General features: G+C 31.0%; 1 protein-coding gene across 1 annotated transcript in view; it reads left to right on the top strand.

Moving 5' to 3' along the window:
- SLITRK1 (SLIT and NTRK-like protein 1) overlaps positions 1-27,999 on the top strand; it is a 78,487-nt gene that overhangs the window by 44,717 nt on the left and 5,771 nt on the right. Inside the window, exons 2-3 of the mRNA XM_012941302.3 lie at positions 4,856-4,905; positions 26,248-27,977. Of these exons, the coding sequence (XP_012796756.1) occupies positions 26,346-27,977 (1,632 nt within the window). The 5' untranslated portion in view covers positions 4,856-4,905; positions 26,248-26,345. The remainder of the gene's footprint in view (positions 1-4,855; positions 4,906-26,247; positions 27,978-27,999) is intronic.

Genomic DNA, 27,999 nt, shown 5'->3' on the forward strand with positions numbered 1-27,999 from the left:
CACGAAAGTGAGCGACACATACACCATTGTCGTGAGTGGTTTGCAATCTCACGACAAACTCGGTTGTACTCCACTGGTCACGGCTTCACACTAGAACGCGAGGAAATACCTCTTGAAACCAGTCACTAGTGAGCGTATGTTGATTAGTATCAGATGGAGTTTTGTGGATATTATAGTAATTTTTAACTGTTGAGATCATGAAGATCACTTGAAGCTAGACTACCATGGAAAACCTGGAAGCACTGGACGACCGTTTCGTCCTATTTCGAGTTTTCTATGCTGGTCTATCTTCAATCGACTCATAATCTCAACTATTAAAAAATTACTATAATATCAACAAAACCCCTTCTGATACATATTATTTTGTAAATGACTTTCAAATTAATCTATTTAGAAACTGAACACAGTTTTAAAGAGTTAAAATGAAACAATGAAAATAAATAAACTAACTTTATGACTATACACTTAGTTCCATCGAAATTTACTAAATTGATCAAAATAAATTGAGTTGAGATGGTGAATGTAAAATGTTTACTGATGAACTAGTTCATAGACGATATGTTTCCCTTTATTGTTCACTTTCTAATATTAGGAAAACTTGTTTTCATTGTCTAATCTAATTCGAAAATTGATTTCAATGTCATTCATATAGAGAGAAATTAGTCATTCATTGTTCAATAAATATCTAATTAATGTCGAATAAGTATTGGAAAAAAAGCCCAGCAAACTAACAGAACAGAACTTATAAATGTTCATATTTATCTATTGGTTTTATTAAAATGGAATTTTTCCAAAAAAAGAAGGTAGTTTTTATCACTTTCTTCTTCAATTTTTCGATGATTCTGTTCAAATTAGAGAACAAAAAAATTTGTACTCAGATTATTTTTCTGAATATAGTTATCAGTTTACATTTTGGTTTAGTTTTTTTTTCTACAAACTATTTATGTGAATATAGTTTACCAAGAAATAGTTCTGTAGATATTTCGTCATGTAAAATAGTCACTTTCTTAACTTGCTGGGTATCGCTGATATGAATTATTAGTAACGTAAGCTATTTATTGTGCTTGAATACTTGTTTTACAGAAGATTAATGATATGTTATCTTACATTATTAATTGGTTACTTGATATCAAATGATTGAGTAATCATTATAGATTAATAACATTCTCCTTGATTAATAAATTTTAAAATAGATAACAATTCATTTGACAGCTAGTGAGTTAGTAACAGGTTGAAATATTCAGACAATAATAGTAGTCTAGTATTTGTAAGTGTCTAAGTTTCTCCATTATTAATATTTAGAACTAAGTATTCAATATCTAGTTTTTTTTATAATTCTATTTTAAAATGTCAGTAAAATGTACGTGATTATTTTTTATTTTTAAGAATAATGGATAGGAAAATTAAAAATTTCACTTCTTTTTTAATTTATAATAAATGTGTATTACAATATTTAAAGTTAACACCAACAAACGAACAAATTTCAATATTGGAGTATATGGCAAGGGTATAATTAATCACTTTAATAAACAGAACTATCATTAATTATTTATACTTTTGTAGATTAAAATCATTAATGAAGCAATGGATTACAGTAATATTGTAGAGTAGGTTACTTTTGTCAACAGTATGTAACATCAATCAGAATGTTAAGAAGATCTAGTTGAAAAGAACAAAAATGTAAACACGGATGAAGGAACGATGAAGTTTGTAAGAGACAATTGGTGAAATTTGTGCAAATGGAGTATTTAGTGTATGGTTTTCATATTTTTTGAAGATACTCTACAATATCGTATTCAACAATAAATTGGTCTTTCTCATATGAGTGTTTGTTTACTATTATGTACGAGTATATAAGATAAATTTTTCCCTATACATGTTGCTCACTTTTAAAATGTACACTCAAATACAAATAAGCCATAACACCAGTACAGTGTGTTACAAGATGACTAAATTAAGGTTGAATTAGCATTGTCGTTTTTCTTTGTAAATTTGTTTAAATTCCGTAAATGTAAATCAAAGGTCTCTGTGCTTCCTCAGTTGCTATTGATTAATGACAGAAACCATGTTCAAACTTAATAGATCTCTGAATCAAGCAAAAACTTGAAGCTTTTCAATCTTTTTATAAGCATTTTAATTGAACTTCTACTGCTTCTGACATCTAAATCCTATGAAATAAATGATGTAAACAAGTTTGTTGAGGTGTTTTTATGAAAATTTTACACATTGTAAAGACTATTTTCAAAATAAAATGATATCCTCTAAGAAATTACGAAAGATTTAAAACAAATGAAATGGTATTTGATTATAGTTTTAGACTTCTAAATATTACACACCCATGCTTACTTAGTAGACAGAATACAAGATCTAAAGTTTATCTGAAAAAAAGTGAATTAGAATATTCTATAACATTGTTTGACGTGGTTAATTCTACTGATAACGACTTCCTACTTTAACTTCAGAAAATATCTCTTGAAACTAATCATTAGACACTTTATTATTCATATTTTGCGGATATGTATAAATGTAAAGAAAATTTCAACCTTGAACTGTCTAAATGATTCTTCATTTCAAACAGTTTTTCAATGATCCTCATTTCATAGAATCATAAATCACCTTTTTTTCTTTTAATTTGGTTACTTCTTTACAATTTTAATGATAATCTCAAAAACAACTTAACAAGTGGGTGTTTAGAAAAATATACCTTTTTCTTTCTTACTTTAAAAAAAATATTCAGCAATTTTCATTGCATAAACGGGAATTGAAGCGAAAACAGGTTTTTTTATTTTCTTAAATTTCAACGAGAAATTTTCTTCTCTTTTGATTGCTTCATTTCTGTGTATCATAGAAACTAACTAGAAAAAAAATAAAATTTTTATCTTTTGTATAACAAGAAAATTATTTAAATTGTATTAGAAAATATTTTCTTTTTATCAATGGCTCAAATGAAATCAATCAATTTAACATTCCTGTATAAGTGAGTGTTTGTATATATATGCTAAGTGAACAGGACCTATAGAAATAATATTATACTTAATACCAGTCCACTATACATATATATAGTTTATACATAATCTTGACTTCTTGATCAAGGTGGAAATTAACGCAGTAAAAGAGTTTTACTTCAGCTTGTTGAAGCTGATATTGTTTATATATATATATATATATATATATACTTTGGTTTGGTGCATATTTACCTACGTGAATATATGTTCATGTGTTTATATATATCAGTGTATGTCTGTATAGTAGATATGCTTAATTACTATATCAGTTGATGTTTGTATTAAAATGAATGAAAAAAAAATTCAATAAAATCAAATCCTGTCCAGATTGAACTCAAGTGAAAAAAAAGAAAGAAAATTGTGAAAGTTTTGAATGAAAAGAATCAAAGCAATTTTGATTTGAAATGGATGCATAAACAACCCAAAAAGGTTTTTGTTTTAAATATATTGTATGTGTGTATGTCAATTTTTCATTTTAATTTATTGACAAAATCTAGAAATTAAAAACAAAAAAAGAAAATAGATTCTTCGTAATTTATCCTTACTACTTTAACTAGAATTTTGTGTTTATGTGTTTGGTTTGTTTTTTTTTTCTTTTCACTGATAAATCAGATATTTTTTTATTTAATTGTCAGAAGGAAAAAAGTTTTTTTTTATAGTAAAGAATCAAAACTGAGTTTATGAATAAAATATATTGTATTGCTCTTGTGGAGCAAGGTACATTGGCCGTAGCCAGCACTCCCTATCAACTCGGATACGGGAACATATCCCAGCTTGGTTCTATAAGGGTGAAAGGAAAGCAGTTAGGAGTTCTATACTTGAACACCTAATCGACTGTAACTATTATGTAATCTCTTGATAGTGCTCCATTATTAAGCTTAGTTTATATAAAATAATGATTACTTATTAATGCTTATAAATTAATATCAATAGGGAAACTTATGCTGAAGACGTTCATTGTGAGAACAATCCAATATGGATATAAACATTTTTCATAAATTGTCTTAATTAACCATACCATATTGGTTTATTGTAAAGAATATAATAACACAATTTTACATAAGATAATACATGTAACAGTCAACGTAAAGCATGAAAAAACTTGAGTATTTACTTTGAAATTAGGTAAAATTTAACAAAGAGAAAAAGAATTTGTCATTCAATCGGTAGAAAACACAATTAAATTATTTCAGAGTTTAAAGCGAAAATTGAAATAATACTAGAAGTTATTTTTCACATTTAAATATTTAAACTTGTTTCAATGTAGAAATGAACTTGAATTAAGGGCATGAATCTCCCTACTGCCAGTAATGAGTACTGTATCTAATCAATTTGTATCAGTATATGTTCATCACTGTCAAATTGGTTTGATGTTGCCTCTAGGAAGGAGTTTCATTAAAGCTGGATTGTGAATAACAATGAAATCTATAATAAGTGATTCGTCCGTTTTAGGACTCAGAAGCTGGAGTGGTTTTATTCTGAATGATATCTTTGTCACAACTTGGCAATAGTTGGATAATTACTGAGAATCAGTAAACACTAAACAATTGTTTCAACTTGATTTGAATCGTTTTATAGATTTTTACATTCCCTATGATAGGCGAAATTAATATTATCTTCACAGCTTTTAATTTAAAAATGAAATCGTTTTACCAAAAGCGTAAACTAGGGGAAACTTAAAAACTAAAGTAAAACCCATTATATCTTTTTCAAATAAATTACTTATCTAGTCAGTAATGAATTGGTACTGAAATGAAAACGTATTTTCCGATTATTTAACTAACAATATATCATTATTCGAATGTCAATTATATAGTTATTTCCTTGTTTTTTTTCTTTTTCGTCTACAGACCGTCGTTCCACGTCTTATTTATAAATGTTATCTGGATAACTTCAGACTGTGAGTTAACAAAAAAAACATATGATAAACGTTCTCATTTTATGTATCTTTATGTATTGATTTATGATTTCATTCATTCTGTTTTTTCAATTCTTTGTATACTATAAGTAAGACATGTGGTAAAACGTCATAAATTACACAACATTGAAGGGAGAATTTATTCACGTATAAACTAATATTTATTACTTTTACATATCCTAAAAGAATATTTTGATGAATATAAAATGTAACATTTCTTCTCTGTTTTATGTATATTTTGTGATTTCCATTGATTGCTTAAATAAAAAAGCAACCGTTTTCAAAGTCCGTCATTCATCGGTAATCAATACTGTTAAATATTTGGCAGGAATATGTGTTGAAATCATGTGTTATTACGAACTATTATATCCTAGTTTAAAGGGCACTATATTGTTTGTTAACTTTGGATACTAATTAATATGTTGAGTAGTAGTCATTCAATTCTTTGTATATAAAAAATAACCTCCAAGACATAATTATTCTCAGGTTTCTGAAGATAGTTGCAAGGAAAACGTAGACTTAGTTTTCGAGTTTATTGACGCTTGTCTTAAGGTGCATTTGGATCTTTGAGAAAAATAATGTCTTCCGAGGTACTCTCTGATAAGTTCGTTAAGCAGACGCTTTTGAATATGACAAAGGGCAGATTCTGGTTAACATTAAATTTTATTCCAATTTCTCACCAATAATTAAATAGAATAAGTACAATTGGAATGATTAGCGTTTCATCAACACATTCAGAAAATATCGTCGATGAACAAATTCGTTTAAAACAAAATAGAAAAAAAGTAAATCTAACTATTCCACTACTATACTTACAAAACAGTATTGTCTTCACACAGACACATACTTTCATCAAAATTTTTACGTAGGACATAAAATCAAACAATGATTGTCTTACTACAACAACAACAACAAAGTTAGTGAATAATTTTTTACAACACATTTAAAATAATTAATTTTATTATGTTCTAATCTGCATATGTAAACTATACTGGTCTGATTATTCATTGTGTTCGATTACGTCATGAAAATTAATTAGATTATGTTTAGTTATAATTTTCTACCACCTCCCTCTCTTTACTTTGAACAAGTCTTCATACTAATCAATATTCTTGGGGTTTTCATGATGTAACAAATTTGTTATTATAATGAACAGAAAAAAAAGTAGGTTGGAAACAATTAGATATTGTTTTTTTAAAAACCTAATTTATATTTAGAAAAGTAAGTTGAATCGAAATAGTTATTTTATTTTTCCTATTATCATTGGAAATAATGATAATGTTAATTATGGGAAAATGTCTCCTGCTGGACTATAAAACAGTATGATAATATTTAGTTAAGTTTCCTATACAAATTTCTACATGAACTGATACTGTTTGTAAAGTTAATGAGAAACATAAAGAACCGAATAGTCTGGTTCCAAATGTGTTAAACATTGCTCAAATTTAAAGTATTTGAGAAAATAAATAAATGTGAAACAAAATGCAAAGTTAAGTCTGGTAAAATTGCTACTTATTATATTACGATATCAGTAGTAAATCACCCCGGTAATTTAAAAAATGGTAATTTGTATCTGAAGATAAACAGATATCATAATTACAGAAGTAAATTCATTATTTGATGTGGATTAACTAATATCACTTCAGTAAATAGAATGTCGAATTCTATCAATCTAGCAATCATATGAAAATTCTAACTAAGAATATCCGGTTAGTAAAGAAACGTAAACAAATAAAGATTGATCGAATTCTATCGGATTTGTTCAACGTTATCTAAATAGTTTGATTGGTAGTTAGATTTAAATAATCTTAGCAAAGAATCATCATGTAAACTTAACAGTTCATTAAGACATAATCATCAAAATTACTGTAAATAGTGATTATTGATATTACTTTACACAGGCAAAGTGTTTCAGTGTTACTATAACCTGCAGTTTATTTCGAACTTTCTTATTTTGGAATTAATTTTGACAAGCGGAAAATATCACTTACCTATGGGTTGCTTGGTAGTGAATTACATTATGTGATGTATTAGTTTCTAATAAGTCATATTTGAAAGTCAATTCATGAAAAATTATCAAACCAAACAGTTGGTTAAAAAATTATTAATATAATGTTTACAATTTCAAAAGTTAAGGTCATAAATCTTGAATCTCGCGAGGTGGAATTATGGATGCGTACTGCTAAGGTGTCCTATAATAAGACAAAACGGCCGTCTAGTGCTTCCAGGTTTTCCATGGCGGTCTAACTTCAACTAACTCATGATCTGAGCCACTGAATTTTAAAAATTTGTGGACAACATTTGCTAATATTTGTTATTTTCAATATGTCGATTAGTTTTTTGTCAGATTTTGCCAATATAAAGGAAGAATTTCATATTGAAGTTATAATAACTAATTATTCAGTGACTACTTAACAGACAAATATATCAGATGAATGATTTGTTCAATAGTTTGGTTATGTCTACGTCTAAAGTATCACCATTTCCATCACTCATATCGATTCATCATAAGTATAAGACACGCATAACGACCATAAATTTAAATAATCAAGTTTTATTACATTCAGTCAAATAAAAATGTTGAATTATTCAATATATAAAATTAACTTAAAATTCACTCTATAATAATTTACTTAACTGATAATTAAGATACTGCTGACGGTAGTATTATTGACGATGACGGCGACGACGATAGTGGTGGCAATGAAAACATATTTGTTTTGCTTAAAAAATTATATCATATTTCTTGACAGATCTGTCATATGCAATTCAACTCGAATTTCTTATTTATAGAATTATTTCTTATCTTTGACATTCTCATCATATTTCATTCAGATAAACAAATATTGTAAGAAACATATATTTATAAATTAATATTACTCAATCGTTGTATGTAATAAGTACGTTTGTCTAATTGAATTAATCATAGTAATATTGGTGAACAATGATAGGTATTGCAAGAAAATTCAAAAATATTACGATTTACATTTCATTTTCGTCTTCACGTAAAACTTAAATTTTTCGAGATTAATAAACAGTATACTTATAGTTGGCTGCAATAGTGTTCAACAGAAATATTGGGTGATACAATGAATGATGCGAGATAATATAAGATACCCTGGTAGCTACTCAACTTTTTGATTGAGAACCTGAGAAAGGGTGAAATTATTTATTGAGTTCTAGATTGTTTAACAGATACATTAGCTAGGTTAGCAGAATCATTGTTACCGGTTACAAAAGAAAATTATAGCATTTAGTATTGATTGTAATCACTTACTGTAGTCTGTTATATGAATGGCATTCTTGTAATTTTAAACACAGATTGTCATTAGCTTCCATTAATAAACCAGTCATATCATTTCAGTGGAAAGAATCTCATTCGATAATGATAATAATTTCATTTTTAGTTTATCTCAGCAGTTAGGTAATCCTTCCATTTATGTCTGGTGTTAGAAGAGACATCAGTAAACGATGGAGGTTGTTCGTTATATTGTCATTTTAATCTAGCTTGTAAGCTCATAATGTTACGTATTTTTGATGAGAAAATAAATTTAGTATTTGAATTTCTGGTTTGAAAATTGAAATAGTTCCACACAGTAACCTTATCTGAATTTAACAGTTCAACATTTCAAAAATATTATTGATAACGAGTCGCAGATCCAAGTTCATTTCATAGTGTACATATCCACTTTATACCTAACTAAACTCCTTTTAATGAATTACACTAAACAAATGGTAAATTAATCCTCAAATTGAATTAGACGAAAAAAGCTTATTATCGTACATTTTTGAAGTTGACAGACATGACACGAAGGAACCATTTGTCAACAATCAAAATATATATTAAGTAGTTAGACCAAACATTAATTAAAATAATATTCAATTAAGTTGATATCACTAATCAGACAGTAAGTAAATAGTCAAAAATAAAGATTCAATTTACAAGTCAACCGTAAATCCTTACTTACTTACTTACGCCTGTTCCCCCTCATGAAGGAGCATAGGCCGCCTACAAGCATTCTCCACTGAACTCTGTACTGGACAGTCCTCTCCAGTTTTCTCTAGCTGCTATTCATCCTTTTAATGTCTGCTTCTAATTTTCGTCACAGCGTGTTCTTTGGTCTTTCCCTTCAGGATTCCAAGTTAGCACTTGCTTCGTGATGCAGTTTGATTTCCACAATGTCTGTGGAAAATCCAAATATCCTTTACATATCGAACCAAAAACAAAGTAATTAACTGACAAGAATTTTGTTGATTAAATTAGAGGATCGGTTTACAGATCCGATTTATCAACTGGACATAGTTTATTAGACGACATAAATTTATCCTGAACTGCTTATTAATTCTCCGATTAAATTTTTAAAAAAAAACAGTTCATGACCAATCCGAGCATTATGATTTTACTCGGATTTTAGAAAACCATTTCCTATTTTAAAATTCATACGCATACTACACAGGTTTTTTGAATTGAATAATAACAATTTTTATTATAATTATGCTTTCCTTGATGATTCATAAAACGTATTTCTTTGTAATATACTAAACAATTACAATACATACACACACACAAACACTGAGTTGTACAGAACTAGACATAAGCTGAATATTTTGGGTGGTCAACTTGAATACAAGTTCGAATTATACCAAACAACATAGCATATTTTCTCTATATCTCACAGGGAATAAGCCAGCGTTTTTCTATACATATATATGTTTATTCATCTTTCTATTGTGTTTTTTTCTATATTTTAAGTTGAAATTTCAATTCCATCTGTCGTGCTCTGTCCTTTTCTGTTATATTATAAAATAAAATGAGGAAACATTTCTGTAAAAAAAACGGAGGAATATTATTTATGAGGAACTAAAAATGCTATATTAATGCATTTTTGTCATATGAAGCTGAATAGAAAGTATATTGATAAAAAGATAGTGTTCATAAACAATGTGATTTCTTGATTTCTATCATGCGTGTGGTTGATGAATATTCTCATGCAAAATCTCACCTATCTAGTGTATCTAAATATGGATGTGTGTGAAGTTGAAAAAAAAGAAGGTAGAAGGAATTGAACTATGTCTATTCATCACAGTTTATACACACACGCACAGATATAAACAATCAATGGTAATTCAATTTTCAATTATTGTTGTCGTTGCTATTGTTTTTTTTCTATTCTCAAAGTGATTAGATACCATGTCATAATTATTAAGTTGATTAATGAGTGATAATATGATGAGAATTATTTTTTTAAAACTTTTACATTAAACACAGTTATATTTGGCAAGAAATCTTTATTTTATTTGTGTTGCATAATACATTCCAAGTCTCTTATATGAAAACTATAAGCAAGCAAGGGAATATGTACAAAAGTTAATCAAATGACTACGTAAGTAGTTTGAAAAATGAAATCATTTATAATATTATTCGTAATTTTACTTAATTTTTATCATAGTGTATGTGTATAGTTAGGTAGGATTCAAAACGAATACATTTTTTTTTATAAATCTGTGTCGGGTAGAAACAGGTATCTACCTAAGTACAATGGAAGATGGTCGCGCAACTTCGTGGATTGGTTGGGGTTAAACATTAACACCATTGGATGCCGGTTCAGTGGTCCAGTAGGTTAAGCGTTCGCGCGCTAGACTGAAGGCCATGGGTTCGAATTCCGCAAGCGGGATCGTGGATGTGCACTGCTGAGGAGTCCCATAATAGGACGAAACGGTCGTCCAAGTTTTCAGTGGTGGTCTAACATCAATCGGTTCATGACCTCAATAAAAAAACTTAACAATCTCCACAACCCCTAAACTGAAAAAATATTAGTTTGTGTTAATCTTTAAAATGGTGATTTTCATCTCATCAGTTAATATCAGTTAGACTATAACATAATTACAGTGGCTTAGTTTTTATTGTCCTCACTACCATAAAAAATATGATTTTGCAACAGGATTTTATATGTTTATTAATTGTCTAGTTACCCTGGAAAAAAAAGATGAAAATCCTATTTTAGGTAATGGTTTTGTAACCTGTTTAAAATGTCCATTAATACAATTGATTTCAAATGATGTTCATGAACTTAGACGAAAAATTAAAATACAAAGTGAAACTATGAAAAAGTGAATCAAGAATTTTTGAAAATAGCCTATTAAATCTGTTTCTTGTGGCTTTCATAGGTCATAAAATTTACTCTTGATTTTATAATATTCTCACTTCAATTCAAGTAAGTACAAAATTTTAATAGACCAGTATAAAACAAAACGAATAAACTACTTGCAATTATTTGAATAGTTAAAAATGATAGAAACTTATTACAGTAGAGCTGATATGGTCTTGTAAATTTAAATTATATTGTTTTCAAGACTTACTTCGGTTATCAAAAACCCTGAGGGAATTTATAAGTTTTCAATTGCTAACCTAATTCATTTAATATTCTAGTCACCTAGGGTTTCTGGATAACTTTTGATATATGAATAAACTGAATTGTGTAACTAGATTATTACCAGATGTTACTGAGTTCTTACAAGTATGTATCATATAAATACACGGTGTTAATCTGGATTTTATTGGATGTATGTGGCTAGTGACAAAAAAGGCACACATGATATCCTTAACAAACAAAGAACTTATTTCACTTTATTTCTTATGATCACTTAATTTGGGACAAAATACAAATGATGTTAAGTAACTCACTTTAACGACCATAAATTAACCATAGACAGATAAATATATGAATAGACAGTAAACTACACTCAAAACTACAATAAAACGCAAATAAATATCACGTTAGGACATCCTTTGCATTTCATCCTGATTTGTATGATAGAGCACTACTTATTGAACCCTAGCATAATGCAACATTTATAATCCTGGTGGAAAGATTTTAATTTGGCCTATCCAAAATCTTTTGATTACCTTCCTTTCTACATTATTAGCATTTAATAAAAATAAAATACGATCAATTAACCGTACTTTGAAACTTTGCTCAAACTGTAGATTTCAAATATTTAGGTTAAATCAATCAACTGAAAGATTTTTACCCACATTTTTATCTCTCAGATCAAATTAAACTTTTGGCCCACCTGTTATTTCAGATCCACTTCAAAGATAAACTCTCTACATTTTTAATAATTTCCATAAAAATGTATTATGTACAACCTGAACATTGTTATCCTTTTCACAATCAAATCACATATTTTAGAGCTCATAACAGTCTAAAGTTGGACGAAATTCTATCTATACAAATATAAACAAACAGAATTAGTATTTTCTAGTAAGTCTTACCATATGAATATAGACCAATTCATTTAGTGTATGTTCACGTCTCGTGTAAACAATTATCTCAACTAATAACCTGAGTATTTATTCAAGCATGAATCATTAACCTATAGTTGAATAGAAATTGTTAAATAACGTATTTGTCATTTCCAGCTTACTCGATTACATTCTCATAAGAAAACAAGAACATAAATGAATATAAGCTATAAAAAAATCTTCCACATCCATACATAAAGGAACTTTTCTACTCATGTTTTAAACTAAGGTTAGCAAGTCTGGTTGGTTTTGCTTTTCATCATATATATATATATATATATATATATATATATATATATATATATATATATATATATATAAAGTGTCATTCATTAAATGTCATAAATTTCTGTTTACACATCTAAACTTAGCTTTATTATGTTGTTAATGATAGGGTGAAATTAGGTCACAAACTTGTTTGCTCCAAATTTATTCATTTGTTTACTCACTCAATTTTTCTTCTTTCCGTCAGCTTATTACATTATTACTTGAAAAGAAAGTAATTTGTCCCCTATTTCTATCATATGATAAATAAAGGCAAATTGAAGAGTATTCGAAACGTAGGTTTTGTATTTGTTGTAAGAAACTAATAAAAATATCACTCTTATCAGTATTACCATTAAAAAGAGATGGTTGATAATTAATACAACCAATTATTTATTAAAACAGTAATGCATAGCAGTCAGTGGACAATACCAAGCACCATTTACTCTAGTCTTTTTTATTAGTTTAACTTGATTAATTTAGAGACATATCATATTCATTAGAACAGATTACAGAATTTTTTTATGATTATGTTTACTTTCACAGGATATTATGGGATATATATGTTTCGAAAACACGCTTCTTACAATGTTCAAGTGCATGAGAGAATGGTGAGACTTAATAAGGCCTTACATACTTACTTACTAACGCCTGTTACTCCTAATGGAGCATAGACCGCTGACCAGCATTCTCCAACCCACTCTGTACTGGGCCTTCCTTTCTAGTTCCATCCAATTCTTGTCCATTTTTCTCATGTCTGTCTCCATTTCTCGCCGTAATGTGTTCTTTGGTCTTCCTCTCCTCCTTTGGACTTGAGGATTCCATGTGAGGGCTTGCCTTGTGACGCAGTTGGATGCTTTCCTCACTGTGTGTCATATCCACTTCCAGCGCTTCTTCCTGGTTTCTTCCTCCGCTAGCATCTGGTTTGTTCTCGCCCACAGTTGATTGTTGCTAATAGTGTCTGCCCAACGCATCTGAAGTATTTTACGTAGACAACTGTTAATAAACACTTGTATCTTCTGGATCATGGATTTCGTAGTTCTCCAAGTATCCACTCCATACAGTAGAACTGTCTTGACATTTGTATTGAAAATCCTGACTTTGGTGTTGGTTGACAGTTGTTTTCAGTTCCAGATGTCCTTCAGTTGTAAATACACTGCTGTTGCTTTACCGATCTGCGCTTTCACATCTGCATCAGATCCATTGTGTTCACTAATGATGCTGCCCAAATATGTAGAGGTTTTTACATCTTCCAAATCTTCTCTGTCAATTGTGATTGGATCGGTGAATGTTGTGTTGTATCGGAGATTCTTGCTTTTCCCTTTGTGTATATTGAGACCTACGGCTGCTGAGATTGCTGCTACACTGGCCGTCTTCTCCTGCATTTGTTGTTGTGTGTGTGATAGAAGAGCCAGATTATCTGCGAAGTCTAGATCATCCAACTGCATCCTAGCTGTCCACTGTATCCCATGCTTCCCCTCAGATGTTGACGTCTTCATGATCCGATCGATCACCAGGGGAAAGAGAAAGGGTGAGAGTAAGCAACCTTGTCTGACACTTATCTTTACTTCGAACGAGTTTGTCAATTGTCCTCCATACACAATTTTGCAGTTTAATCCATCATAGGAATTCCGTATGAAATTGAGGCACGTCGTAGTGTCGAAGAAGCTTCCATAATGTGGTTCTGTCCACGCTATCAAATGCTTTTTCATAGTCAATGAAGTTGATGTAGAGTGATGAATTCCATTCAATCGATTGTTCCACAATGATCCGTAGAGTTGCGATTTGGTCTATGCACGATCCAGCTTGTCGGTCACGAAGTTGGGAGTCTACGGAGTCCTTCATCCTGTTTAACAATACCCTGTTGAAGACTTTTCCCGGTATTGAGAGAAGAGTGATGCCTCTGTAGTTATCATACTTGCTGAGATCGCCTTTCTTTGGTATTTTGATCAGAAGTCTTTCTTTCCAGCCAGTTGGTACTTGTTCTTCATCCCAAGTCTTATTGAAGAGAATGTGGAGTATCCTTGCAGTTGCCGCTACGTCTGCTTTTAGTGCCACTGCTGGAATGTTGTCTTGTCCTGCTGCTCTGCCACTCTTGATTTGTGTGATGACCATGCTGACTTCTTCAATTGTTGGTGACCCAACATCGATTGGGAGGTTTGTGGGTGCTGCTTCGATATTGGGTGTGTTCAGTGGAACTGGTCGATTCAAGAGTTCTTTATAGTGTTCTACCCACCTGTTTTGTTGCTCCTCAATATTGGTGATTACCTTGCCTTACTTGCTTTTCACTGGTCGTTCTGGTTTGCGGCGATTTACAGCGAGTTTCTTTGTCGTGTCATACAGTCGTCTCATGTTTCCTTCTCTTGCAGCCTTTTCCACCGTCGTTGCCAAATCTTCCACATATTTACGTTTGTCAGTTCTGATGGTCCTCTTCACTTGTTTGTTTACTTCTGTGTATTCAGCTTGTGCCTTGGCTTTTTCTGCTCTTGTTCAGCTGCTTTTGATTGCTGTCTTCTTGCTCTTCCTTGCTTGAATCTTATCCAGTGTGTCAACAGTGGTCCATTCCTTGTGGTGGTGCTTCTTGTGACCCAGAACCTCATGACATGTTGAAGTGATTGCCTTTTTTATTCCTTCCCAGTTGCTCTCCACAATAGTTCCTTCTCCATTGAGTAGATCCTGGAAGGCGTGGAACTTATTGCTGAGGACTATCTTGAATTTGTTGGGTTTATCAGTATCCCGAAGAAGAACTGTATTAAACTTTTGTGCTGTTGTCCGGTGCTTCTTGAGTTTCAATTTCATCTTGGCGACCAGCAAGTGATGATCTGATGCTATATCAGCTCCTCTCTTGGTTCTCACGTCTTCCATCGTCCTCCTGAACTTTTTGTTGATGCAGATATGGTCGATTTGGTTTTGTGTAGTGTGATTCGGTGAAGTTCATGTGGTTTTGTGAATGCGTTTGTATGGGAATATAGTGCCACCTATGACCAGTTTATTGAAGGCACATAGGTTTGCAAATCTCTTACCATTTTCGTTCCTTTCTCCCAGTCCGTGTCGTCCCATGATGTCTTCATATCCAGTGTTGTCCGTTCCAACCTTGGCATTGAAGCCTCCCATCAGAATGGTCAGGTCCTTTGTTGGGCACTTCTCGATGATTGACTGCAGCCTATCGTAGAATTGATCTTTAGCGTTTTCATTGTAGTCGTTGGTAGGTGCATAGCATTGGATGACGTTCATTGAAATACACTCTTTCTTTGTTTTGAAGAAGGCTTTGATGATCCTTGGTCCATGAGATTCCCATCCTGTAAGTGCACTTTATGCTTGTTTGGACAGCATTAATGCAGCTCCTTGTGTATGTGGGGCATTTTCCTCTTTATGGTCGGAGTATAACAGAAGCCCCCCTGAAGCTAGTCGTTGTTGTCCAACTTGCGTCCATTGTGTTTCACTGATCCCAAGCACATCCAGGTTGTACCTCCTCATTTCTGCAGCAATTTGGAAGGCTCTCCCAGTCTCCCACATTGTACGAGCATTCCATGTACCTAAATAGATGGTTGCTCTGGTTGTCAGAAGGGGAGTCAGACTCGTGACTTCTGAACGAACTGGGCTTTCACCATGAGGCGTCATAACTCTTCTAAATGAAGACCTTCTGAGTACCAGGGCAGAGTTTAAATGGTTTGAATAATTTTTTTCTGGTTAGTGCCTTTTAGCGAGTTAGTTTTCTACGGGATGGGGTCGCTAACCCCATCCCCAACCCTCCTCGCTTGTCCGGGCTTTGAACTGGCAGTAGCCCCTGGAGGGACTCCAGACGGAGTTATTAAGGCCTTACCTTGAATAAAACTTTTCTGTTTAAGAAATAATTATTTTATGTCACAAGGCCTTCTCTTACGAATCCGATGGAATATACGATAGTTGTTAAGCGAACATTTTGAAATAATAAAACTAGAATAAATAATATGGTCATTCCCCTTTGTCACATAATTGCCTAGAAAAACATATTGATATATTATGGGTCCTTAGTTAGATTGAAAATGACCCAAATTCTTAATTTTTTTTAAAGTTGAGTTTCAAATTTGTTAATCTATTTCTGTTAAAAGCATTTGTTCAAGGTACCATGCAAGTCTGGGACTAAGTACTTGACTAGACATTATTAGTCAAAAATTTAAATATCAAACTATTTCAGATGTCTAGAAAACTTGTTAACATCTTTCTACACTATTTCTCATCACGTATTTTATCACTACTAATAAACACATCTCTTTTCTTGGTAAAGTCTCAAGACTTCTACATAGACCTTTATTACTGTTCATAATGGGCTTTGAACAAGCATACGGTTGTTTAAGTAAGCCACAATTTAAAAAATTTCCTAGCTTCATATAACTTATCAATAATGTACCATTAACTTGACTAGTTGAGAAATTTTATTCACGGTTTAACCCAAAGATCCTAGTGAGTTTCTTTTATTGTTCTTATCTAAAAAGTAGTATTTACTCTTCAGTGGTTCACTAAAAAACATCCATTCCTGGTGTAAGACATAATTAACTATAAGTATTATATGACAACCTATAATTATGATATGAAAATACCCGCTTTCAAATGTAGACATGAAACTGAAATATGAAGACAAGTGTTATGATATCTCAAGAGTGATAACTAATTTTACATGTGAATAAACTTTATTTCTACATATTGGAAGAGTAAATTACACACTATTAATTTACCTTACCTACATAATGAACTGGTGAATAGAACAATGGACATATACTAATAATCGTGAAACAATAATGAATGATGAATAAACGAAATGTTTCACATGAATGTAATTTGTGTTAAACAACAGTAAGGCTATTTAGTTTATAATAATTATTTATATTCATCTCAGCACATTTTATTACTAGATGGAATAAACGAGAGTAAGATCATGACATAATCGAGTATAAGATTTAGGGTGACAGAATAAGTGTGATACAAAAATGGACAATTTTTAATCACTATATTTACTTTGTGTTTGTTATTTTCATATTGAACGTACTTCAAATGAGTTCGTTATATTACTATTGTATAATGTTTTATTTTTATTGTAACTAGATGGTAATACTAAGAAGCTATAACAACTAACAATCTCTATCCTACTTTCATTAAATCTTTTCTGACTTTTATCAAATTTTTGGCTTCTTGAAAAATATTGAATCACTCATTATTTGTAGAGGTAATTACATTTGTGAAAATATTAACACAAATATCCTCTATAACTTGTACTTCTTTTGAATGTAAGGATATAAAATACTTAAAGTTACCATAATCTAAAGCTTTACAAAGGTAAGTATGTGATTTAAAAAAACTACCATCAAATTATCCACTGTAGATGAATGTTTTGTAACCTTGTGCATATATACACACTATAATACAATCTAATTGTAATATTCAAGTTTTAGTAATAGCTTAATTATTTTTCTATTATAAATTCGTTTTGTATTCTTCGAATTCTCTTGAATTAAAGCAATAGGATTTAATTAAGCAGTTTATTTGAAAAAGAGACAAACTATAAATGCTTCATGAAGGTTTATGCACTTTCTATATCTATGATAGAATATGTCATAATCAAAACAGATTCATCAAGAAGAAAGTCTATATCAGGATATCATTTATGTATAATTATTTTAAAATATTTTGTATAAACAATGAATCAGGAAGATACACTATGAAGATTACTTATTATGGGTACTTTGACTCCGAAAATACTAACAACGTTTTTCTTCTGTGAAGAACTTTTGGAATGAAATATATCATTATCGATATTCCCATATAATTAACATGAAAATATGTCTCACATATTAGGTCAGCCGTTTTCGAAATATGGTATATCCATAGTCTGTCACATTTCTTAGAAATGCTAGGATACTGTCTCTGCACCAAAATGAGGTCATCTAGGAGACTACTAAAAAACCAGATAACATCAAACTGCTTCCTGTTATAATCGAGGTGTCTGATAATACTTTTAGCAATCAAATTTAGGAGATCCAGGTTTTGAAGTTAACTTTTTACCTTTCTTAAAATGATGCTAACAGTGTTAGTTCATAAAATATAGCATGATACATTTTTTAGACTGTATAAGTTGCTTAAAATTATACATGCAGTACACCACTTCATAGATCTAGTACCAAGACAATTTGATTTTATGTCGATATCTTATTTGAAGTTTTACATTGTGAACCTACTTTAGTTGGACAATCGTTGAAAGTCAGGAAACAATGAGCAGCTGTTTCTACCTATTTTGAGGTCCATTAGCCTACCATTGAAAATGAACTAGAATGGGAATTGGACAATGCCTCGTGGATATATTTTACATAATTCGAAATCGTCTGCTCAAGTGCAGGTAAACATAACAACAACCGAAACAGAATAACTTGAAATACTTCTTTCCTCAGAATTCTCATCAGTCACTAACGTTCTTAATCGAACCAATAGAATGTACTGATTAGGTTAAAATATACTGCAATATTCCATAACCGAAGCTGGTTACTGCAACTAATTAAAACATCAATATGATGAAAAAGATGAGATGAAAATTACCCCAAACGGAAATAAATCTTATAATAATTAGACTGAAAAAGTAACAGACCACGTAGGGAAAAAAGTGATATTCGGTAGCAAATGAAGTAAAGAATAAGTTAATTAACCAAGTAAGAAAGCTTATCACTGCTTCAAATTACCATGGTAGCGATGAATTGACAACTTTTTGATTCTTAATGCACAGATTGGGTGTGTGTCATTTCAAAATAAATGATAAAACCCAATTACAAGCAAAGATGGATAGTGTCTAGCAGTGAAATCCAGGACGCGCGTTTCGTCCTATTTGGCACTCGTCAGCTGGATGTACCCGCATCTCGAGTCCCAGAGTGAACATCAACTCTGAGATGCAGGTACACCCAGCTGACGAGTCCCAAATAGGACGAAACGATCGTCCTGGATTCCATTGCCAGCCACTATCCATCTTTGCTTATAAAAGCTTATGATTTAAGGCAATATCGAGGCATACGCACATTATACACATATGCCAATAACAGACTAATCAATTGCAGTCTTAAACTTCAATGGAAAGATACAAGCAAAACAATACCAAGTGAATAAAACCCAATTGTTTTCTATTTTGAGCTACTCTATGGTGTTTGTCTGTTGTCCATTAATTATTCTGTCAAGGACTTTAGACATCGCTGAGTATGTTTTGAAATGTGCTCTGAAATTTAACTGTCACTTAGATATTCAAGTGCGTATAATTTTATGCGTAAAACATCTTCAGTTTTTAACCATTTTACGATAAAGTATGGTAACACTGGCTATTATTAATACTAGAGTGTAATTTACAAATGTTTGGTTTCTATGGTATTCCTACTAAATTTATCAAATGAACTATAAGTGAAATATTTTTTGGAAAATATTTCCGTTATTTATCTACCGATGAATAGTTCCTCTAACTATTTTTATAATAATATTACTGGCATTCTAAATAAATTTTCTTTAATCTTGAAATAGATTTGGATTTGTAAAATCATAGTACTCATAAGTGAATTACCATGACACTTATCAGATTTATTGAAAATTAATTAATTCAAAACGCTTATAAGATTATGTTAATAACTCATTAGGTTTAGTTGTTACTTTAACACCCGATATATATATATATATATATATATATATATATGACTTGAACGAGAAAAATAGGGAAATTCCATTGTTTTTCTAATGGCAGTTATAATATTTAGTAGTTAGAGATATCGGCGAAGCTTAAGAATAGAATATAAGTTTGTGTACTCGACTGAGTATCAGGTTTTTGTGTGTTTCAGGTCCAATATTACTACTAAGCTACATAAACAGAAGTAGAGAAAATGGGTTTCAAGTCTGTTGCTTATTGACTGAAAGTAGTGTTTTAGTTGTTAACTCAACGCTTATTATATATCGTAGTTCACTGCATACGCTTTCACTAAGTTATAACAACTTTTATCATACTAAATATTTAACAGTCTGTATTTTCGAAAGTATCTTTGTAGTTTTATTGATGGTTACTGTTCATTTTGCGACTGCTTACCAAAGACCGGTGTTATTCGGTTTATGAATTAAAAACTATGTGACAATGACAATGAACGTGGTGGTTGTTCACCTTAATACTGTAAGCTAAGGGGTAAAATAATTGTTTATGTTGAGAGATTTATAAAAACTAACCATCATCTGATCATAATATTCACAAGGAAAGATAATGTTTTCCTCAGAAATTTGCCGATAATCATCATGCCGTTACGTTATTCACATAAGTTAGGTCGCATCAAACTAACAAACAAAAGAAAAAAAGACTATAAGCTGTCGTTTAAGTATAATTTCTAGTCGGCTTGCAAACGCCTCGGTAATATCACCTATTTAGACCTACTTGAGTGAGACAAACCCTGGTTTCCGGAAGACGCTTATGAAGATATCTGTTCAATAAGGTCTATTTTAAGTTTAAAAATCCATTCAAAAAGCTACTTAAACACAAAACATGTTTTGTCTTCCTCTTCAAAGAACTGAATTCATACACTGAGGACATGTAGTCGAATTCTAAAATTTATGCTGTATTAATTCATCTTAAGAAAACAGGATCTATGTATCAACACAATCTCTATTATTGTATTTATTGGTCTGCATGTATCTGTGTCAATGAATACAGAGAGAAGTTTAACGTAATTTCCTAATAAGATACTGATACACATGTCCAGTAACCAAAGGGTAATATAGTTTTTGATTCAATCCCTTATTGGTTTTTAATGTTTACTGCCGTTTTATTGCAGACTACATTTAGACAGCTTACCAACGTTGCAATCATTTAAAAAACGAAATCATTTTAGCAATTCCATTTTTCTGATAAATAGCAGTAAAAGTAAAGCAGTTATGAACTCTTAAATAATATTATAACTGAACAAAACGGACGTGACTCAGTGTAAAGAAAATGTAGAGACGTTAGATGGGAATAAATAGATGAGATAAAAAGCTTTGTCTGAATACACTGATTTCATGTTTTGCTTATACTAATTAGTAGTCAGATTTCATATAGGTTAAACTGAAAAGTACATGACATTAATACAAATAAAAACTTAATATATAAAACAATTTACATTATCATAAGACTGATGATTAATAAATATAACTTAATTACTAGATTATATAATTTTTTCTTACTAACAAATGACTTTAATAACCAGCCTATTAGGGTTTGGTTTAGTCAACAATCTGTAGTAAATAAAACATTTCTAATCAAAATTTAAAGTCTAACTTCAGTCATTTCACGATACTGCACAGTGATCGTCCATTTTGCTGTATAGCTCTCGTACTCAAATTTTAAAGGTTGATATTGATTATTGTTGATCTAGTATAACTGTAATGAGTGAAAACTCAGGTAGGGAAGATCAACCTATTATTGGTTGTAGAATTACAAAGCGTCTTCAGAAATTATGAAAACCATACATTGAATCCTTCATTTTCACATCTTCTGTTAGTTATCCCTGACACACTTCGTCTCACTTCATTCCTTTTGTTATTTTCAATAACTCCCTGCTTACATTCCTGTTCCTTTCAATTTAATCTTATCAACCTTCCACTTCTGATCAGTGTTACATACTACATATGTCTGTCGACACTAATCATTCTTTGTTCTTGTTCTCTTTTCTTTGATCTTCGTTGTTGGGGATGTTAGATCCCCAGAACTCACTTGGGAAAGAACCTAATTTTGTATTTTTATCTAGAAAATTTGAATTTCTGTATTTTCGCGCAAAAGGTGCTCTTGTCACCTTCATGGCGTATTTCCCACTGAGAAATATCTTAAATGCTATTGGTCCGTTACGTCTTTTAGTATGTTATTTTGTAACTCTCGCCAAGGACGGTTTTGTACTGTATATATACGTTTTGAGTTCTGTTTGTTGTTATGGCTCGTTTCTGGCTGTTTACGGAATATGCTTCCCCATTCCAAGCTTGGACTTCTCCCTCTAGTTAGCGTGGCTGGGACGCATCAGTAGCTAGCTTACTGGTTTTTGGTCACTGAGTCTTGTTTCTCGTTCGCAGATTAAGTGAACTCGTGATAGCTTCAACCCTAGTATTCTTAACCTTCAACCTCCAGATATTTTACTTTCAATGAATCATACATACTACTTATATCTCTTGACATCAGTAGCGCATATCACAGTATGATTTATTCACGATCATTTGTTTCAATTAAACATTCTAATTATTATTAAAAAATGAATTGAATTCAATGTCTATAGCTCTTATCATGTCACTTATTTAATAAACAAGTCAGTATAGTTTTTTCTCATTTGTCTACTTTACTATAAACAATCTATAGTTAGTACTTAAGTTTTGTCAACTTTTTATTCTTGTAAAAATTTAATTTTCAATCTAAATGCAAATTTTCATATTTGTATTGTAGATTTATGGTTGACTGATTATTTTACATTGACTCATATGTTTTAATTCATCTTCAATTCATTTTAACATTTTTTTTTTCTACACTGTCATCTGCTTACTTTTAAATCATTTTTCTTTATCATTAAAATAAAAATGCCTTTTATAATCAGTAGACGATGAACAAGACTGATCAAACATTTTGTATGTATATGCATAGAATTGTGTAAATACATGTAAGCTTATTGTTTCTATTATTTAGTTAAATTCTATGCTATTATGAATATGAATTGAGGTTAAATGGTATATTACAGAAAACTCTTCATTGAGACATCATTAGAATGTATATATTTATTATTCCCAGTCTAGGTAAATTCTAAAGTGTTTCGATAGTTTTAGCATGTTAACTCTCCATAATCAAATACAAGTTTCTCTTATTTGTATATTGAAAATAACTAGTTTTTTGTTTTTAAGAAAAGAAGGATATTCACAGAGTATATATGGTACAGTTTACCCCACAAACTACTAATATCAAGCAGACTAGATAAAACGAACAATAACGATTCTACTATAGTTCGATTTCTACGAGTACTTAAGTTGAAGATTCGAGTATAGTCTATAGTCTAACTGTATAGAACTTTTAAATTGATTAACCTGTGTATTGTTTTCTTCGATTACTACCATGACTTACTTCAATATTCAAGTAAAAATATATTAATGTCACTCGGATATGTTTGTTACTCGTTTTTAACTATATCATATTCACTGATTACACAGACCAATATTTGTCAAGTCGATAGCTGAATAATTCTTTTGCTTCTCAGAGAAAACTAACGCTGTGAAAGCGTATTCAGTTTAATTAAACTGAGAATGCTTACTATCGAGATTGTATTGAAATCACGAACTGATTTGAGTTAGACAATCAATGAAAACCTTGAAGTACTGTCTGACCGTTTCGTCCTAGCACACAAGTGTACATTTTCAACCCTGTAACCGGGAATAAAACCTAGAACCATCGGTCTCACGTGCAAATGCTTAACCTTTAGATCACTGATCCGGTATCCAACTACGTACAAATCTAAATTCAACCAAACCACAATATTGCGTATCCATCTTTCATTTTCTTCGGTGGGTAACCTCTTCATACCCGACACACTTTGGCTCTACTGGTTACGGCTTCTAACTAGAACTCTGGAAGTTTTCTTCCAAAGTGAGGAAGGTACCCACCGAAGAAAGTGGGGGGTGATCAGGTAAACATTTAATTATGCTACACATTTCTAATTTATTTACTGTAGGATAAGTTAAATAACATTCTAAATAATCATGTAAACTAGAAATTCAATTATTGATAACTATTGGAAACGTTTCCCGGCAGTTGTAGTCTGATTATAAAAAAATCTATCACAAATGCTCGTCTGTTATTTATACTATCTGTGTAACAGTTATGAACACTGATCTAAATATATAATCTTCTCATTACTATCGACAAAAGCTTTACTATTTAGCCCGACCAACTGAATACATTCACTTACTGTTAAGTTCGTTTGTTTATTACAACATAATGCATGTTGCATTAAGCATACTTATACAACTAATAATAAATTAAATTTTAGCTGTGTATTCAAATTCTGCAACCATATTTTATTTTAGATCAAAATCTCATGTATCATTTACTCCCAAAAATACCGAATACTTTTTAATTACTAAATGCATGGTGAATGAAAAGAGAAACCTTTGATTACGTAAAACTTTCTTCTAGTGACTGAAAATCAGCCGTTGATCCGTGAAATAGGATATAATGTGCTAACAGAAACTCTGGTTTTTTAAACCTTATAATGTTTGTAATATTTTGATGTAACTACGAAACAATTATATGTGATAGACTGAAATATAGCAATAAGTACATTATGCATGCCAATATTTGTTAAAGAATAGCATACATTAATAAACATACTTAGTTGATACATATACTCGACTGATGGGAAGTTTTGATAATACTGTTTTGTCAAAAATCGAGGGATTCCAATTAGCGATTTTGTGCAATAAGCACCATATGAAAGAAACCCTAATTAAGTGCTGTCTGGTATGTTAGAAGATATAATTCTGTGGTAGAAAACACTGTCTTTAAACTATCTTACTCAACTAATTCGTTTTTGAACTCTCAGATTCACTATTCATTAAATTGGTAACATGAATAGATATTTTTCGTCAGAAAGTGATAGAAATTTCGCAACTGCACAGTTATAAGCAAAACAAGCCATAACACTTGTTTATAAATATGTTCTGAACGAAATATCGGGTAAACGATAGTCAACTTCTTTCTTTCAAGTACATTTAATTTGATCAGTTACTCCTACAGAATTAAATGAAACACCCTATGGATCCTTTTCTTTTAAATAAACCTTTCCAAAAATCTCAATTCATAGGGAAAAATTCTATCTCGACACGTTTGAATTTATTGTGTATCATCTCTTAAAACACTGTATGTAATAAATATGAAAATGGAAATTTCACATATGTTTTTATCTGGTGCCCCTATGGTTTTTCTTTGAATACAAACACTTTAATGTTACAAAATCCACCAATAAATAATGCTGAAAACTTTAAAATTGAGACAGAATGAAGCTGGTATTCATTTTAGTTTAATTAAATAGAAAAGACTGAATGTTTAGTTCCATTTCAAAATGACTCAATTATTTGTTTAAGTTAGTGATTGTAACAGACTACTTGAGATAATAAGGAATTTAAGCCATTCATTTTCACTCTTCATATATATCCAAATTAGATCTTTTACATCTTGCTTCAGGTATTCTGGAATCGTTCACTTCTTAAGATGCATTTCGTTACGCAGGGAAATCAGCGGAAGTAGTTATTGAGTGATCGTTTCACCATACTCTGGGATACAACTGAAATCGAGCCTTTCCAGGAGTGAAACCTTGAACACTTATGTTCCGAGAGAAAGGGCGTTGCCATAGGGACACTTTGTTTAGATCCTATGGTTAACACTTTTAAGTTCCGTCCGTTCACGTTACAATACAATATTTACCCGATATCACTGATAATAACATCGTTATTACCCACGTGACTTAGCTCCACCAGTCTGTTCATAGCAATAGCTATTGTTCACTACCCAACTCATTTAAATTTACCAGAACCAGTGAATTTTTATGTTAATTCAACAACTATACTACTATTCATTTGATAAAACCATAAAAAAGGAATAATCTAGGAAAAAATAGCTCTATGTATTCCAATTTTTAATTGTTAAAAAACGGAGTACGTTTTAATTATTCCCATTAATAGATGTAATCATTTTCTTTATGTACTTAATACAGAATCCATCAGTGAAGTTGTAATAACGAAACAATACATCTAGTACTCAGTGACAACATCGAGATGACTTTAACAATTATTCAGTAAATAAGCTTGAAAAATGGACTACAATTATCAACAAAAGTCTCACCAAAACCTATTTCTTTTGTTTTTCGTCATTTTGCAAAGTGTATTTCAAACAATTTCAAGTTTGAATTCCAACGACCTATGCTTAAACAAAACATGCAGTGGTTGCATTGCTGGATCGCTATCTTGTCAAGAAGGTGGACTTACACATTTACCAGATCGTCTTAGTTCTGACATTCAGTCCATGATAATGATGGGTCATAAGTTTAATAATCCAACTCTAACCAGCGATAACTTTTCCATATATATTCAACAAAACGTTAAGCTACAACGTCTTACTCTGCGTAATTGTGGTATCCAGTCAATTCAGTCACGTACATTCCAATCATTGAAGGGTTTGCAACAATTAGATTTATCTCAAAATCGAATCAAAACAATCTTAAAAGGTACTTTCGAAGGCTTGCACTTGGATTTTTTACGTCTAGATGAAAATTTTGGTTTAAGTATTGAAGACGGTGCTTTTCAAGATACTTCTATTGTGTCGTTATCTATGAATCAATGTGGTCTTAAAATATTGAGTTACAATGTTCTTTTGCCATTGATAAATAGTAAACAACTCAAAAATTTACATTTATCTGGCAATCAGTTAATAACTCTAGAAAGTCGTCTAGAACCTATTTTCCTTCATTTGCAAAGTTTATCACTGGAACAAAATCCTTTTAATTGTGATTGCAAATTAAGTTGGCTTGTGTCTGTATTGAACAGACGACAAGTACAACGGCGTACACGAGGTTTGTCAATGTTTAATGGGGATATCGATGATGTTGAAACAAATTTATTACATAAGTCAAATAGTTTAATAGAAATGAATCAACATAATACACCACTAGATGGTGATTTATTAAAACCATTATGTCATAGTCCAAGACGACTAATCGGACGAAGTATTGAATCACTAACTGCATCAGATTTTTACTGTGATACACCAAAACTTCAAGTTATTGAAGTTGACCTAGGTCAATTAACAACTTTTTATCAAAATCAAAATAACAACAAAAAGTTAACATCAGGAAAGTTCGAACAAGAAAATGATAATTCTCTAATTATAACTGTCAGATGTCATGTTAAAGGTTCACCAGAACTTCAATTGGACTGGTATCGTCCAATTAATCATGAAAGCAATAGTAATCGTGACCAAATAACAAATACTCAGTCATACTCATTTACACGAACTCAACATCATCCAAATCAACAACAACTTATTCGTATTCCAAATTCAAAAATACTCAGGTCTGGTGGAATCGAATTAAAATTGAGTCGAAAAATAAACTTAAAAGATGATAATTCATTGAAGCAATCTGATAATCAGTCTACAATATCAGCAACTGAAAAATTGATTTGTTTTGCCACTGATTCTAATGGAAATACAAGTGCTGAAATAGTTTTCCATTGGCCAACTATTGAAAGTTTACGAATGATATCAGATAATTTTGATAATTTACAAACTAAAGTTCAAAATCATCCCAGATTATCTAGTGATATTAATGAGAATATTATATACACAGATAAAACAAGAATAACCAATGATCGTTCTACAGGTAACTATGAAATTACACCTGGTTGGTATACAGTTTTACAAGATGATCCAGAAAATATGTTGTTTCAGGTAACTAGTTATGTGTTTTTAA

The sequence above is a fragment of the Schistosoma haematobium genome, chromosome 4, assembly GCF_000699445.3.
Source record: "Schistosoma haematobium chromosome 4, whole genome shotgun sequence".
Lineage (NCBI taxonomy): Eukaryota > Metazoa > Platyhelminthes > Trematoda > Strigeidida > Schistosomatidae > Schistosoma > Schistosoma haematobium.